Raw genomic sequence first — 13,892 nt, 5'->3', positions numbered from 1 at the left:
GCTAGATAAAGAACAACAGCACTCTCTACTGTATGATTTTGGAAAAGCATATTGACTGTGCAAACGTCATCAAAGAGCGACAACATTTCGCTACCTTTTAATATAGCATTATTAATAATAAAGCTTAAAAATATGTTTTCATGTTAGGATATGATCTGGAAGATTATCCGAACAGATTTTACATGCACGCTTTATTAAAAAGCCCCTGTTTTCTTACCGGGACTTCTACTTTGAACCTACAAAATAAAAGTCCCCGGAAGTCAGCTGCTCGGGTTTTGTAAACACATGGCATGCCGTCCTGTTTGACGCTGAATTATGCCAAAACTATTTGATATAAAGTTCTCAGGAGAATGCAAGACTCTTCCTGAGGGATTTTGGTCAGCTGTCGACGTCTGGATAAAGAAACCTCACGTTGTAAACAAACGTCTCTGTGGCGCCAAGGAGACGGAGAGTACAGATGTGGGAGCTGAGGCTGTCGGACCGCTGCTACATCCTGATCCCAAAGAGTCAAGTGAGGTTTTATCCTTCTTGACAAGTGGAGTTTCATCTGCTCACGAAACGGAAAAACTCTGGTCCTCCACTGTCAGAACATTTATTCCTAAAGTGAACTGCTACGGCTCAAATGTACACAAAGAAGTTATACTGAAAGGTAAGATTGTGAAAGGCTCTGCTCAGTTCTGCTATCTTATGTTCGTTTTAAATGTATTTCAAAGGCCTCTTTTTGTATTTCTTTACCTTCTGTAGACTTTGACAGGCAGCGCGTGACCTTTCTGCCGTTTGAAGAGGATGCAGAGGGGCGGGTTTCTCAAAAGAAGGGCAACGTTTATCAGATCCAGCTCCTCCAGCAGGACGGGGAGGCATGGTGAGTGGGAAAATGTGATCCAGAAAACTCCTGGCTCTCCCTGCTGCGGATCGACATGACTGAATACATGGACTTTCATAGACCTTGTTTTCTATTCAGCCCATGTTCAATTAGTACTAGCAAGGACACTTAAGTCTACTGAATCCCCCTCTCTAAGTTTGAAATCATATTAAAATACTTAATGCCCTCATCTGGAGAAAAGAGAGACATACCTGCACGCTGAACTAATGTATCTTTATTTGTGCAAGGTAATGGATGGACACTTTAAGAAAATGAATGAAGCAAGCCTCTCCTAAATATTCTTTGTTTTTTTAGTTATGTTGACGTACTTGTTGCCCTGAATCCCCTTAGCAGACTGATGAAAGCTGACACACACAGAATAACTGATTCCTTGATTGTCGCAAATAAAGAATGAGCTACACAAATCTTGTCTGCATCCCTAAAATGTGATCTGAATGCTGCATTATTATTGTCAGTAGTAGTAATAGTAGTAGCAGTAGTATTGGTAAATATGGGTGTGGATGTAGATTTTAAGGTAATGTGGTGGCAGTGATGTCTTTTCTCCTGCAACGTCTCTATTCTCTTCTCCCCAGATGCAGCCTTGTTTTTATTTATTAGCTTTTTTTGTCTCTTTTCTCCTTTTTTATTGAAATGTTTTCATATTTAAAACCCTCGACAAACAGGATAATGCAGAAAAACTAAGTCAATGACGCCCCTCTCTCCTGCAGGGCCTTGGAGCTGCATGTCTTGAGTCCAGACGACTGGTTCTCAGACGGGCTGGTCTACCCCAAGCTGCCCTGGCTGTCCAGAGATCTGCTGCCCAAACTGGTGCGCTGGGCCTCCGAGAGCCGGAGCAGCGAGTTCAGGAGCACCTTGTCCCTGCTGCCGGTGGAGAAGTACAGCCTCACCTACCAGCAGCTCAAGGACAAGTACAAGGAGATGGTCAAGGTAAACACAGTGGAAGACCTGAAGACTTGTCGCTGCTCTTTTGTGTATTTATAAACTTTTCTCATAGATCATTATTACTGATGTTTTATTCGTATGCCCCAGGTTTGGCCCGAAGTGACGGATCCAGAGAAGTTTGTCTATGAGGATGTTGCTATTGCTACATATCTCCTGGTGAGTTTAAGCTCAGCTGATATGTGTCTTAACGCCCCAATCAGTCATTTATTTGGCAATGTACATTTTAGTTGTATTTGTATGGATTCTTGAAGAGTTTTATTGTACTTACACATGTGCTGTGCAGGTCTTGTGGGCTGAGGAGCGAGCAGAGAAGAGTCTGACTGCCAAACAGTCGTTTGTGGACCTGGGCTGTGGAAACGGCCTGCTGGTCCACATACTGTGCAATGAAGGGGTGAGTTCAGGACTGTGTGAACGTTGGCCTCTGTCTGCCCTAGACAGTATAAATGACAGCCATTTTCAACTTTCTGTTTTTACAGGTAGAGCACTTAGATTACCAAACATATTATATCAAACCTCACTGAACAAACCTTGACTTTCATATCAAAGTGACATATCAACCACTTGAAAAATGGATCAGCAATCTAGTTTAAAAACGATTGCTGGCATGACAATAAAATTCATTAGGGAATAAAATTGAAATTATTAGCTAACAGACTTTTGCTTGCAAAATAGTAGTAGTACTGAAGAGGATGCATTCACCAGGATTTTGGAATATTGACAAAAAAATGTCAGTAGAATTTGCCTCTGGTTGACTTGTTCCACTATATGCACCACCTTTATGTCCAGATAAACCGCCCCATGAAGAAGACTGGCCTGTCAGGCAAAGGTCTTTTAATTAGCCAAATATTCATCTGCGGCTTAATCGATGACACGGGGCCAGTCAGAGCCCAGGTGAGGGGGATTAATGCCTCTGAACATATTTAATCTGCGGTCTCACGTCGCCCGGGCCGGCCAATCACAAACTGGGGCAGGTGTAATTGAAATTACACACAGCGGTCGGCGGGCAGAGTGTGAGCGTGGCGGAGGTCGGGCCGGCCGATGAGGCGATTAGCCGCTGACCGTCACGCCGTCTTGTGTTGCAGCATCCTGGAAAGGGCATCGACGTGCGGAAGAGGAAGATCTGGGACATGTACGGCCCGCAGACTCTGCTAGAGGTGAGTCAGGTGAACATGAAGGAGAAGCTTGATTGTAGATGAATTCAGGTTTTTTTTTAGTGCTGTTGTCATTTCACCTAAGACTGGGAATCCAGGTCACATGTCCTGTAATTTGAATGTGACGCCCACTTTTAAACTACCATCACCCCACTACTGCTTTATGTTTTGATTTATTGGAGTGAATATTTTTTCACTCTTAAATTGGTTGATTGATACTACTGTCAGTATGTGACAGCTACACATTTTTTAACAGCTGCAGATTTTTAATGAATTGTGAAGTTATTGAGGGATCTGAAGCTTGCAGAGGTTATTCAGCAGTTTTTACCCTTCAAAAATCCATTTGTATAAATCCACTGAGCGTAATTGAGACTCTGTGAAGATTCCTGACGAGAAACATTTGTAGATGGAGAATATATTTGTCTCAGTCCCATGATAGCTCAAAATATGTGTATGTTGTCTAATTGTTTACATGGAATACATAAATACTGTAATTTTGTACAGCTTCAAAATCAAAATGTTGGCCAATCTACTTGAGACAAAAAAAAAATCAGATTCTTGGATTCCTTGGTGGTGGAACCATTTGGATTAAGGATTGGGCCTTTTAAGTGTTTTTTAAATGGGCCATGTTCATTTGTTGACACATATACCTTGAAACATAGGAGTTCATGAACTGCTTTTTTCTTGAAAAGCATAATGCAGTTTTTCTGCATTATGCTTTTGTCTCAGTTCCATCATTGTAGTCTGTATATTTTAGTTCAGCAGCATCAAAGGAGTGACATCCCTATATAAAGATTACCTGGAGCAGTCAGCATTGTCGGCTAAAAGGTGGAAAGTGTGAAAGGTTTTGCTAAAGGGAATCCCGCTTTAATGATCGCTACAAGGAACTTGAGAGATACAGAGAGAGCGAAGTGTAACAAAAGTACCGCTGCAGATGGGACTGAACTTCTCACAGACAGACAGACTCACACACACATTTGCAGGGAAACCTCCCCAAAACACACCGTACTTCCCCGCCTGCTTCTTAGCTTCAGTCTTTCATTTGACAGCGAGCTGCTGACTGCTCCCACTGCCGCTCATCTATTATTGACCGTGTTTCTGCCGAGGCGGAAGTGGCAGAGCGGCCTGGTCGGACCCTCGGGAGCGCAGTACTCTGTGTTAAACCTTCATTTGGACTCTCTCTGGATCTCCTGGGCCTCCGTTCTTTTAACTTGCAGTATTTCTGATGTTGATGATGGGCCTACCTAAGGAATGAATTCAATACAGATAGTTTTACATAAATTCTTGGCTATATTTGTTAAGATTGAAGAAATTGATGATCTTTTTGCCTAGACCAATTAGTCTCTGATTTGGCCAAATAAGAAGCAACATCCTCCTGAATCAACAACATCCTCTTTAGGAGTTTCAGTCTCATCATTATTCTGTTGTTTGACATGGTGAGATGCACAATAAGTGAAAGTATAAGATTTTCCAAACCTATAGCATGCATATGTTGCAGGCCCAGTGACCCACCTGCCCAGAGACTAAATGAGTTTAGGTAAATATCACATTGAATGGGCGTTATTCCCTCTGACATATGAAAAGTTTGAGAGGATCCAGGAGTTTTTTCTCCTGGCGCAGCGCCGGCGCGTCTCAAACAATTTATAATAAGTGATTCAGAATCAAATTACGGCAGCGTGCATATTCCCCCGGTCTGAGGGGCTCTTGTGCTTTTGGGGTCTTTGCTATTTCAGGAAAAGGCAATCACTCCCGGCGAGTGCTTCTTATTCCCCGGTACGGACTGGCTGATTGGGAACCACTCGGACGAGCTCACACCCTGGATCCCCGTCATCGCAGCCAGGCAAGTCATCAGCAGACACAATCTCACTCAGCCGCTCAAGTGCCAGCTGATCTCTCCAATTTGGAATAACATTATTGCTCTATGGGCAGGGGAGAGACTGTGTGTGTGTGTGTGTGTGTGTGTGTGTGTGTGTGTGTGTGTGCGCCTCCATGCATGTGAATTCAGTAGCATTTAATGAGACAGCCACCTGATGGCGATGTTGAGCCTCAGTCTGATGTATATTTTTCCCTCTTATCTGATCAGAGATAAAGTGTTTTGAAATCTCCTGTGATGGATTCTCCCTCCTCAATGTTTTGGCGTTTCCTGTCTGTTGCTCAGACTTTGCTTAAACACAACCAACAGTCTGTTTACAGTGGAAAATACTTACAGGAATGTGTAACCACAGCAACATACATTCAATGCATTTGCCAATGAAGATTTACAGAATCAGTTTCAGTAGCACTGAGTAAGGATTTCCTTTTGTTTTCACGTTGCAGGTCCTCTTACTCCTGCCGGTACTTTGTCCTCCCCTGCTGTTTCTTTGACTTCTACGGAAAATACCAGAGGCGGCAGTGTAAGAAGTCCCAGTATAAGGAATACATAGACTTCATTACTGAGGTCAGCCAAGCCAGTGGCTTCAACACTGAGGAGGACTGCCTCAGAATACCTTCCACCAAACGGGTAGGCTACACTGTACAGCCCAGTCCTGGCTCAAAACTCTGACTTACAACTCAAAGTCCAGACTCAAAACTCGCCTATAGGCCTAGATTATGCATCCAAGAACCCCCGTTTCATGTAAATTTTGCTGCCTTATTGTACAATTTTAAATTGTTGAAATTGTTTTCCAAGTTCCTTGCTCTGGAGAAAGTGTTGCATCTTTCTTGCACTTGAAACGACAGTAAGAAGTTAGAACAGGTTAAGCGGCGGCATGCCTTACATTTATACGATATAACAGCATGACCTCGAGTGTGATATTGCTTTTATACAACAACTCTATAAACAACGCTATTTATCAAGTAATGCTAATTTGAGACAACAGATTATGATGTTTTTGTTTTTTTTCAGTCAATGAAAGTGTTTTATAGTCTTAGTCATAGAAAGTGTCGTAGTTTTGGTTTAAGATTATACCCTTGGTGACCATCCAATAAAGCAGAAGTGCCATAAAATCTATTTCTAAACAAAAACAAAGGAACCCTCGCCAAGTGAGTCACTGGACTTGGAGGCACAACATTGGTAGCAACTGATTTCCGGCACAGCTGTGCATCGCTGCCTCGTTTCCACCTGAACCTCATTTAGACTGGGATTATGTCTGCTAGAGTAGAGTAGCGGAGCGAGTCTTTATTGTTCCCGAAGGGCCATTTGTTTTATAGCTAGTAGTCATTAAGGCTACAATACGCATGAGCACATTAAACCAACAAGCGAGTATTTAATGTGCTTTTACTGTACGGGGATCAGTCATAGTCAGTTAGTTCATAAAGTTAGTTCACAACGCAAAAGCTGTTGGAAAAGTTTTTAATTTTGTTGGCTCCATTCTTGTGAAAGTTAGAGATGAGCATATACATCTTTTTTTTCTAAAAAGTTAAAACATTTGAACAGGTGATGAAGTCATTGGTATTAAATAAAGTGGTTCTCTCCAAAATCAGTTAGATATGTACACAATCATATATGAATTTCCCCAAGGGGATTAATAAAGTGCTATCTATCTATCTATCTATCTATCTATCTATCTATCTATCTATCTATCTATCTATCTATCTATCTATCTATCTATCTATCTATCTATCTATCTATCTATCTATCTATCTATCTAGGTCGCATTTCTGTTATTCATTTTGTAGATTGTAACACACATATGGCAGATTAGCATCGTTATTTCTGCTTTGAGTTGCTCATTGTAGAGTTCCAGTCCTCAGCACCCAAGGGAGACGGACCCTGGTCTGATGTGAACCTCTTCTTCTGCAGGTTTGTCTGGTAGGAAAGTCGAGAACCTACCAGCTGTCCGACGAGGCCCAGGCAGAGCACCGAAGAGCTCGTTACGTCCAGAGCCGCCAGACTCCTTCTGGGGTCACAGCTCAAGGGTCAGAGGTCAAAGATGACGGGGACAGTTGCCATGACAACACAGACACTGACAGGACTTCCGGGAACGACTGGGGAGCCGGGTTCCAGCCCCGAGACCGAGTTGAAACGGTTCGAAACTGTGCTGCTCTCCCCCGGGACTTTGTAGACGGTGTTGTCCTGCGGGTTGCTAACGTTCTACTGGGAATGACCAAGGATGAAGACGGAGGTTCTCCCAGTGCCTGGAACCAAGGAGGTAGGAGGAACCGCAACACAATGGCCACAATTTTCTCTTCTGCCTAATAAAAGAAGATCCAGGTCACACAGAAAACTAAGTCTCCCCCGTACATGAGCTGTTTCTGAATTGCTGAACAGGTTCGGATTAAATCAAAATTAGAGCGCATTATTTCTGATGTTTGCTGACCCCGGTGTTTATTATTATGACATCGGGTTTCGTTACAAGGCTTTGTGATCCAGGATGATGTGATGCAGGACAGCTGCAGATACAACCTGAACAAGTGAAACACTTTCAGAACAAGAGGGATGAATCACTTCTCACATTTCCCGTCAGTACCTTAAAATACATTGCGAGCCGCTTCGTAGCACAGCACCATGTCGGTGGATTCTGCAGCCTGTAACTCTCATCTAAACCATCTAAATCATTTTATCTAACACCCCCGCCCCCTCCACCATACCCCCCTACCCCCCGCTCCCCCATCAGTGTCAGTCGGCAGGACCCACATGGCACAGGGCGACGCCACTTTGAACCCTGTCAGTATTTCACCCTCCACCAGCCACTTCCTGCACCGCACAGAGCAGAGAGCGACACACACACACACACACACACACACACACACACACACACATACACTCACCGTATTACACACACACACACACACACTCTCACTTATATACCACCCACGCATCACCTTTGTCAACGCCTCTGCACCCCTCGCTGCCACACAGACACACAGACAATGTGAATGAGATAAGGAGATGAGGTCTACTATGATTAAAACAGAAAATTCTCTGTCAGGATGTCAGGGCTGAAATTAGAGAGAGAGAGAGAGCGAGGATACGAGGGAGAGGGAGAGAATAAAGAGAGACGGGGTCTGTAACTCGGTATAGAGATGACTGGATGAATAATGCACCATGATCCATGATTTATGCATGAGTATGCATTTGTATTGAGGTAGTCCAGCCAGTTATCTCATCTGCTGTGTAAGAACAAAGGGTAAATTCAGGCTAAAGCCAGGCTGTGCTGGGAGGTGAGCCTCACAGTCATCTAAAGGAGTTCGGTTTTCAGCGGCTTCCCACTTTAATTGCACCTTCAAATAGCATGAGGACTATTGGTATTTTTGCCTATTCTTTCTTGATATTTAACTATTCTTTAAAGCTGCACTAGGCAATATTTTTATGTTAAAATACACCTGTTTTATCAGCCTAAATCACAGAGCAGGGCTGCAATAGAGAAGATCATCCTATCCCTGCTAATTGAGATGCTCTAGATTCCCCCTATTTGGTCAAATGAAATTCTGATGTCAGGTATTGACACTTCCCCACCTGTAGGAAGTGATGAATCTAAACTTAAGAGTGAAATACAAACTGTCTCCTAAACAGCAGAGAGCAGCTCGTCCCTTTGGTATAATTTGGTATCACAAACCGGCTGGGTTGGTAAACATGCTGTGTGCTGTTTACTGATGTTAAGTTTATGTTTATTTTATTTAAGAAAGGGACAGTGCACATTAATAAACATAATAACTAATTTTCATCTGTAGTCCCTGGGAAGGTTGATGGTTAAAGGAACATAAAAGAACATACATAACACATAAGCACAGACAAATGAGTAAAAGCTATGCAAACATTGACCAGAAGCATTACAAGCAGCATAAAAGAAGATACAAAACACATAAGCACAGACAAATGAGTAAAAACTACTATATATTACATGATCTGGGTATTGAAGTTCACATTTTTCAAACAGTTACCTCTCTCTGCCATTTGGAGCCGCCATGCTCCAAATAGCAGATGCTGTAGCACTGTACAAAAGCCTTGGCTCTTATGGTTATAAAATGATGTTGCCCTAATGGAGGACAAAAGTCAATATGTAACCTGTTCATTTCTAAATGCATTCTGGAGAGACCGCTTCATCACTGGAGTCATGCGTGGCATTCTGCTGCGCTAAACATCATGTCATTAAACTCCAATTTCTTGTTTCCTTGTATCCTTATTCTTGTTTGTGAAAGACAGAGGTAGCAGTTACCAAAACACAAGGTCTGATGTAACTCTCCCTTGTGCAGTTTGTGTGACCTAACCTAGCTTGGGTGTAAGAGGGGGTGGGTGAGAGTGAATATGTGAATATTTAGGTTATCAAGTGGGAACCTCCCATCACAGATGCTTTGTTTAATTAAACCTGCAAAGTAGTTATTAGGTCTGATAGACAAGAGCAGGAACAGATAGGCGAACTCTCCCTTTCACTCACTGATAGCTGCAGCATAGAAACTGCTGAACTTCCTGGGATACACATGTTTTTTTTGCAACTTAAAGTGATCCTCTCAAATTTTGTATTCACCGCTCAGCATTTTTAGAGCTAATTTTTCCTCCACTTAGCCTGATTTTGAATAGGCTTAAGCAGCAAAAACAATTCCCCCCCCAACAAGCAATCAATCTTTGGCCATCTTAGCGTTTATTTTGCACGGGGGACGTTTAACCTGGAGCAGTCCAACTGTACCTACAGCTAAGCCATTAATAATAATCTACGCCTGGTCTTAGTCCAAGCAGAGTCCACATTGTCAATACTGCCCTTCTCCCATTAATCCCCATTAACATTGCAGGCAGTAAAGGGCAGCTCTAAACGGTGTATTGATATTATATTAAGGCTGCAGCTCTCTGGCGTCTGGGCTGTGAGACGGCCGTCTGCCCGCTTTCACACTCTGGACCGCAGGACTTTGTTTGGCTTTGCAGGCTCCTGTGCATGTGGGTGTGTGTTGCATATTTTGAGGATTAAGTCAGCAATGTGACCTTCTAAATTTTGGATGTATTTGGGTGCGCATATGTTTTTGACGAATTTCAGTGGTAGATGGGAAAACACTTTTTTTTTATAGCTCAAAATGCAGGTTTATTTTACTTCATTTTGTACAGGCATTACGAATGTAAACAAACGTAACAGCACTAAAATTCATGTGTAACTACGTCCTTGTATTGAAAGTGCAGACAGTATATTTCAGAGTGAAAATGTCTTTAATCCAATAAGTCACAATGTAAACAAAGCCTGTAGTCGGACTCAGTGTTGCAACAGAAGGTGTCATGTCACCATCACAGTTTCCAGGTGCAATAGAGCAGACAAATATCCCAATTTAATGATTAACTTCAAACAGTAGGCTACATTGGTTTGATGTCGTTTTTCATTAGTGGCTTTGCACCAGCTGGAACATCACATTGTCTGCAGATTTAGGTCAAATAATGTTGTGAAACAGCACAAGGAGCATCAGAAACCCTGTGGCAAGGCGCTCTCCAATATGTCAGAGAAAGAGGAGGAGATTGTCATTTATACAAACCAAAGGTCAGCCCAGATTGAATTCCCTTCTGGGGGAAAAAGGGCAAGCCAGAAATACTGAAATTCTCATGGAACGAAACCCAAAGGCCGGCGGCAGCGGACACGGCGGCATACGTCATTTATCTGCTCACAATGTATTGGCACTCAGTCGGTTTGGAGATTAAAAGCAGATTAGGGGCTTGGTGTATTTCAATATCACCCCCCTTTCTCCCTTCTTTACTTTTTGGTATCTAAAATTACTGTCCCAGTGGGGGAGGCAGCAGTTAGTTGGTGATGACAATGACTCACACACTCAAATGGCCGGTGGGAGAGGCAGTGGTGAAATGCACTCCGGTCGCTGTGACAGCTTGTTGGAGAGACTTTAATTGAGCACACTTCACAGCGCTGACTGACACTGAGGGAAGCTGACTGTGGGAAGTATTTTTTCCTGTAAATTTTTCTGTATATAGCATTGATCTTCCCTCTCTCGTTCTCACCTTGTGTCTCCTGGAAACACTTCTGCTCTCATCCCACTCTGTAATAATGGCTCTGCCTCTCAGAACAAAAGCTCAACTCAACTCTATCAGCTGTCTTTAATGCATCTTTCTTAAACCAAATGCACCAGACATAACCAGCTGAAAAGGAAAATTTACAGGCTTAAATGGTGAAGACGAAGCAGAAGACAAAGAAAAAAAACCTCTGGACTTACCTGAACTAGTGTGCCAAGATATTGAGAAATATTAAACTGATCGACCTCCCCCTCCTCTTTTTCTTTCCCTCTATTCTTTTCTCTTTCTGCCTCTCTTCCCCGTCTTCTTCTTCCTCTTCAGGCAGTCTTTCTGTGAGAGAGGTGGCTGAGCTGTTGGAGCAGGAGACCCTGCAGCTCCTAAAGAAGGAGTGTGGAGGCCTGCAGACGCTCCTCAAGAACAACCACCAAGTCTTTAGAGGTAGTTCAGCCTCAAAGCTGGTCCACACCAAATAGAAAAACATGGAAGTTTGCATTGCATAAGAAATGTTTTTTCCCCGAATGTAGTTCATTGTAGCAAAACATTAGCAAGCACTTACTCTTTTCATTCACTGGATTCTCTGATGAGGTGAATCCAGGTGAAGGCCATTATGCCTTATTGATTTCCCTTATTAAATCTAAACCAATCACAAAAGAGGAGATGGAGATGAAGAGAAGCAGACGAGTTAGAGAAGGTTCTTTAAGCTGTTAAGGGCTGCAACTCAGGAAGATGTCCTTTAATATTTTGTACATTCAGTGTATTTTCTTTCTCCATCTCCTTGGCCAGTAAAGCAATTTTGGGAACGTTGCCTGCCTTCTCATTTTTAACAAATTTGTTTTTATGGAACGGGTAAACCAGGTTTTAATTGCTTTGATTGGAGTGAGCATTATGTAGGAACACTTTAACTAGATTTATTCGTAATCTTTGCTAATATGAAGGAATATTAACAGAGCACTTTATTCTGAAGCCTTTCTTGCAAGACAGATAATTGAATTCCCCTCCCTTTTCTTTTCTTCTTCTAGTGGAAGGAGGGAGGGTCTATATCAGAGACTGGCGGGTGATGAGCGAGAGGAAGACTTCCAGGACCAATGTGAAGAGGAAGCCCGTCGCCCTCGGTGCCCTGAAGACTCGCCCCTGCTGGTTCCATGCCCACCACCCCCATGGCTGCCCCCTGCAGGCTGAACAGTGCGCTTTTGCCCACGGACCCGATGACCTCCGACCCTCCACCAGACCACTGAAGAAGATAAAGAGCGATGATGCCCTTTGACCGGTTCATTCATTCTGAACTTTTTATTTGGACATTTCATTTGAATTTATGGAGTTGATTTTTAAATGACCACCAACGATATATGTGTACCTTTGATCTAAAACTAAATATTGGTGAATACAGTAACCTTTGTTCTATGCAACAGTGTGTCAGTATGAGGGATCTTGGGGAATTATTAATTAGTATTGCAAGTACTTGTATAGAGGTTAAGCTTAAACGGCAATAGGCAAGATTTTTATGGAAAATATATCCATCTTATCTGCCTAAATCAGAAGTGGGGCTGCAATGGACAAGCGTCCCAAAACAGTCTCCTAAACTGCAGCAAGCGAGTGCTCCGTCTGTCCGCAGCTGAACCTGCTGTGAAAAGATTTTCTTCACCACCTCTAGAAGAGATTTCGGTCACAGGAATGTGCAGTTTACTGATGTCACGTTACATCATTGCTGGATACTGAGGTTCTCAAAATTCCTGGGGGAAAATGTGACAGAAGTATGAGAAAGTAATGGTATTTACTCTGCAAAAACTGACAGACTTAAGTTATTTTATTTTTAAATCTTATCAAGCTTATTTTTAGGATTTTAGTGAAATCTTCTTACTATACTGGCAGATAAATTTTTTTTTTTTTTAACAAGTTTGACTTTTTTTTCAGAATAATGCAACTCGTTTCAGGACATTTACTTGGTAAAAGTGAAATTGTCTTGGAGAAAGTTTATTGTTTCAAGATTTTCTTCATTGTTTTAGGATGAATTCTTGAAAGAAGTCATATTGGCATGTATCAAGTGAAATTTATTGAAACCAGCAAGATTATCTGGCAGTGCATTGAGATCATTTGTCTAAAAGTATCATGAAATAAGCTTGATAGGTCTGGAAACAACTTATAATCACTGGACAACTTGTCATTTTTTGTAGTGTACTGAAATTGAATGTCATTCATTCAATTCATTTGGCTTTTTATTTGTTTCAGGACTTTGTAAAGACCTGGAAACTGTTACTTATTAATGTGGATTTCAAAATACATTTTTTGTTTTTTTTTAAAGATGAAAAAGTCTGTCAGAGCTTTTTGTCAAAGCTTTTTAACCATTATTTATCCAAGCAAGGGATTTTCTGAGCACTCATGCTGTTTTTCAGCGCTGCCCTGCTTCATGTTCCTCCACTGAAGCAAAACTTTTAAAACTTCTGCGTTCTTATTTTACCTCTACACTTCACTTATGCGGTAATTCACCACAGCCAGGTACTTTGAGGTTCACAGATGGGGCGGCAGCAAAGACCGGACAGCGTTTGAACAAAGTAAATGTTAGGAGTATGAATTATTTGTTGGCTAGAGTTGAGGGCTTCGCTGCATGCTGTCCCCTGTGGACCGCTGCTCTCTGCTGTACTTCTCCACCACGCTCCGCCCAGGCCCTGCGGCTCAAATGTCAGTCAAAGACAGTAGGGCCCACCCACGGCCTGCAGTGGGGTGATGAGAGGAGGCTTCTCTGGGGGGGGGCATCAAACCCATCTGTCCAGAGTGGAGAAATCTATCTGTAATGCACAGCATCCTGCACACCTGTTGACCCTGTGTGTAGCCTGGGATGCCAGATTGGTGCTGCTGTTGCCAGCCACATGAAGACAGATTTTGCAGTTGCACCTCAGGAACATTGTATAAAGATCAAGAATTTCAATCAAGTGCAAAAGATACAAAAGTTTACATATGAGCTGTCTGGCTTCATTTTTCTCATTCAGCTGTAAAAATACAC

General features: G+C 42.4%; 1 protein-coding gene across 1 annotated transcript; it reads left to right on the top strand.

Moving 5' to 3' along the window:
* Positions 1 to 315: 315 nt before the first annotated feature.
* Positions 316 to 12,747, top strand: trmt44 (tRNA methyltransferase 44 homolog). The gene is made up of 11 exons (XM_071535800.1): positions 316 to 649; positions 745 to 862; positions 1,591 to 1,810; positions 1,913 to 1,981; positions 2,109 to 2,216; positions 2,908 to 2,979; positions 4,710 to 4,816; positions 5,293 to 5,476; positions 6,758 to 7,106; positions 11,216 to 11,332; positions 11,914 to 12,747. The coding sequence occupies exons 1-11, from the start codon at positions 316 to 318 to the stop codon at positions 12,156 to 12,158; spliced, it is 1,923 nt and encodes a 640-aa protein (XP_071391901.1). The 3' UTR covers positions 12,159 to 12,747.
* The last annotated feature ends 1,145 nt before the right edge of the window (positions 12,748 to 13,892 follow it).

Source organism: Centroberyx affinis, unplaced genomic scaffold, assembly GCF_046629955.1.
Source record: "Centroberyx affinis isolate AG114_WGS23_722 - 3 ecotype Tasmania unplaced genomic scaffold, CSIRO-AGI_Caff_v1 ptg002764l_1, whole genome shotgun sequence".
In the NCBI taxonomy this organism is placed as follows: domain Eukaryota; kingdom Metazoa; phylum Chordata; class Actinopteri; order Beryciformes; family Berycidae; genus Centroberyx; species Centroberyx affinis.
The sequence above is the reverse complement of the archived record's forward strand: the minus strand, read 5'-3'. Positions and strand labels throughout refer to the sequence as shown.

Bases quoted from the DNA above. Each gene is read 5' to 3' on its own strand.
- trmt44 (XM_071535800.1), top strand. From the start codon at position 316: ATGCCAAAACTATTTGATATAAAGTTCTCAGGAGAATGCAAGACTCTT. The intron at 4,817-5,292 runs GCAAGTCATCAG...TTCACGTTGCAG, and splicing joins ATCCCCGTCATCGCAGCCAG to GTCCTCTTACTCCTGCCGGT. The intron at 11,333-11,913 runs GTAGTTCAGCCT...TTCTTCTTCTAG, and splicing joins CAACCACCAAGTCTTTAGAG to TGGAAGGAGGGAGGGTCTAT.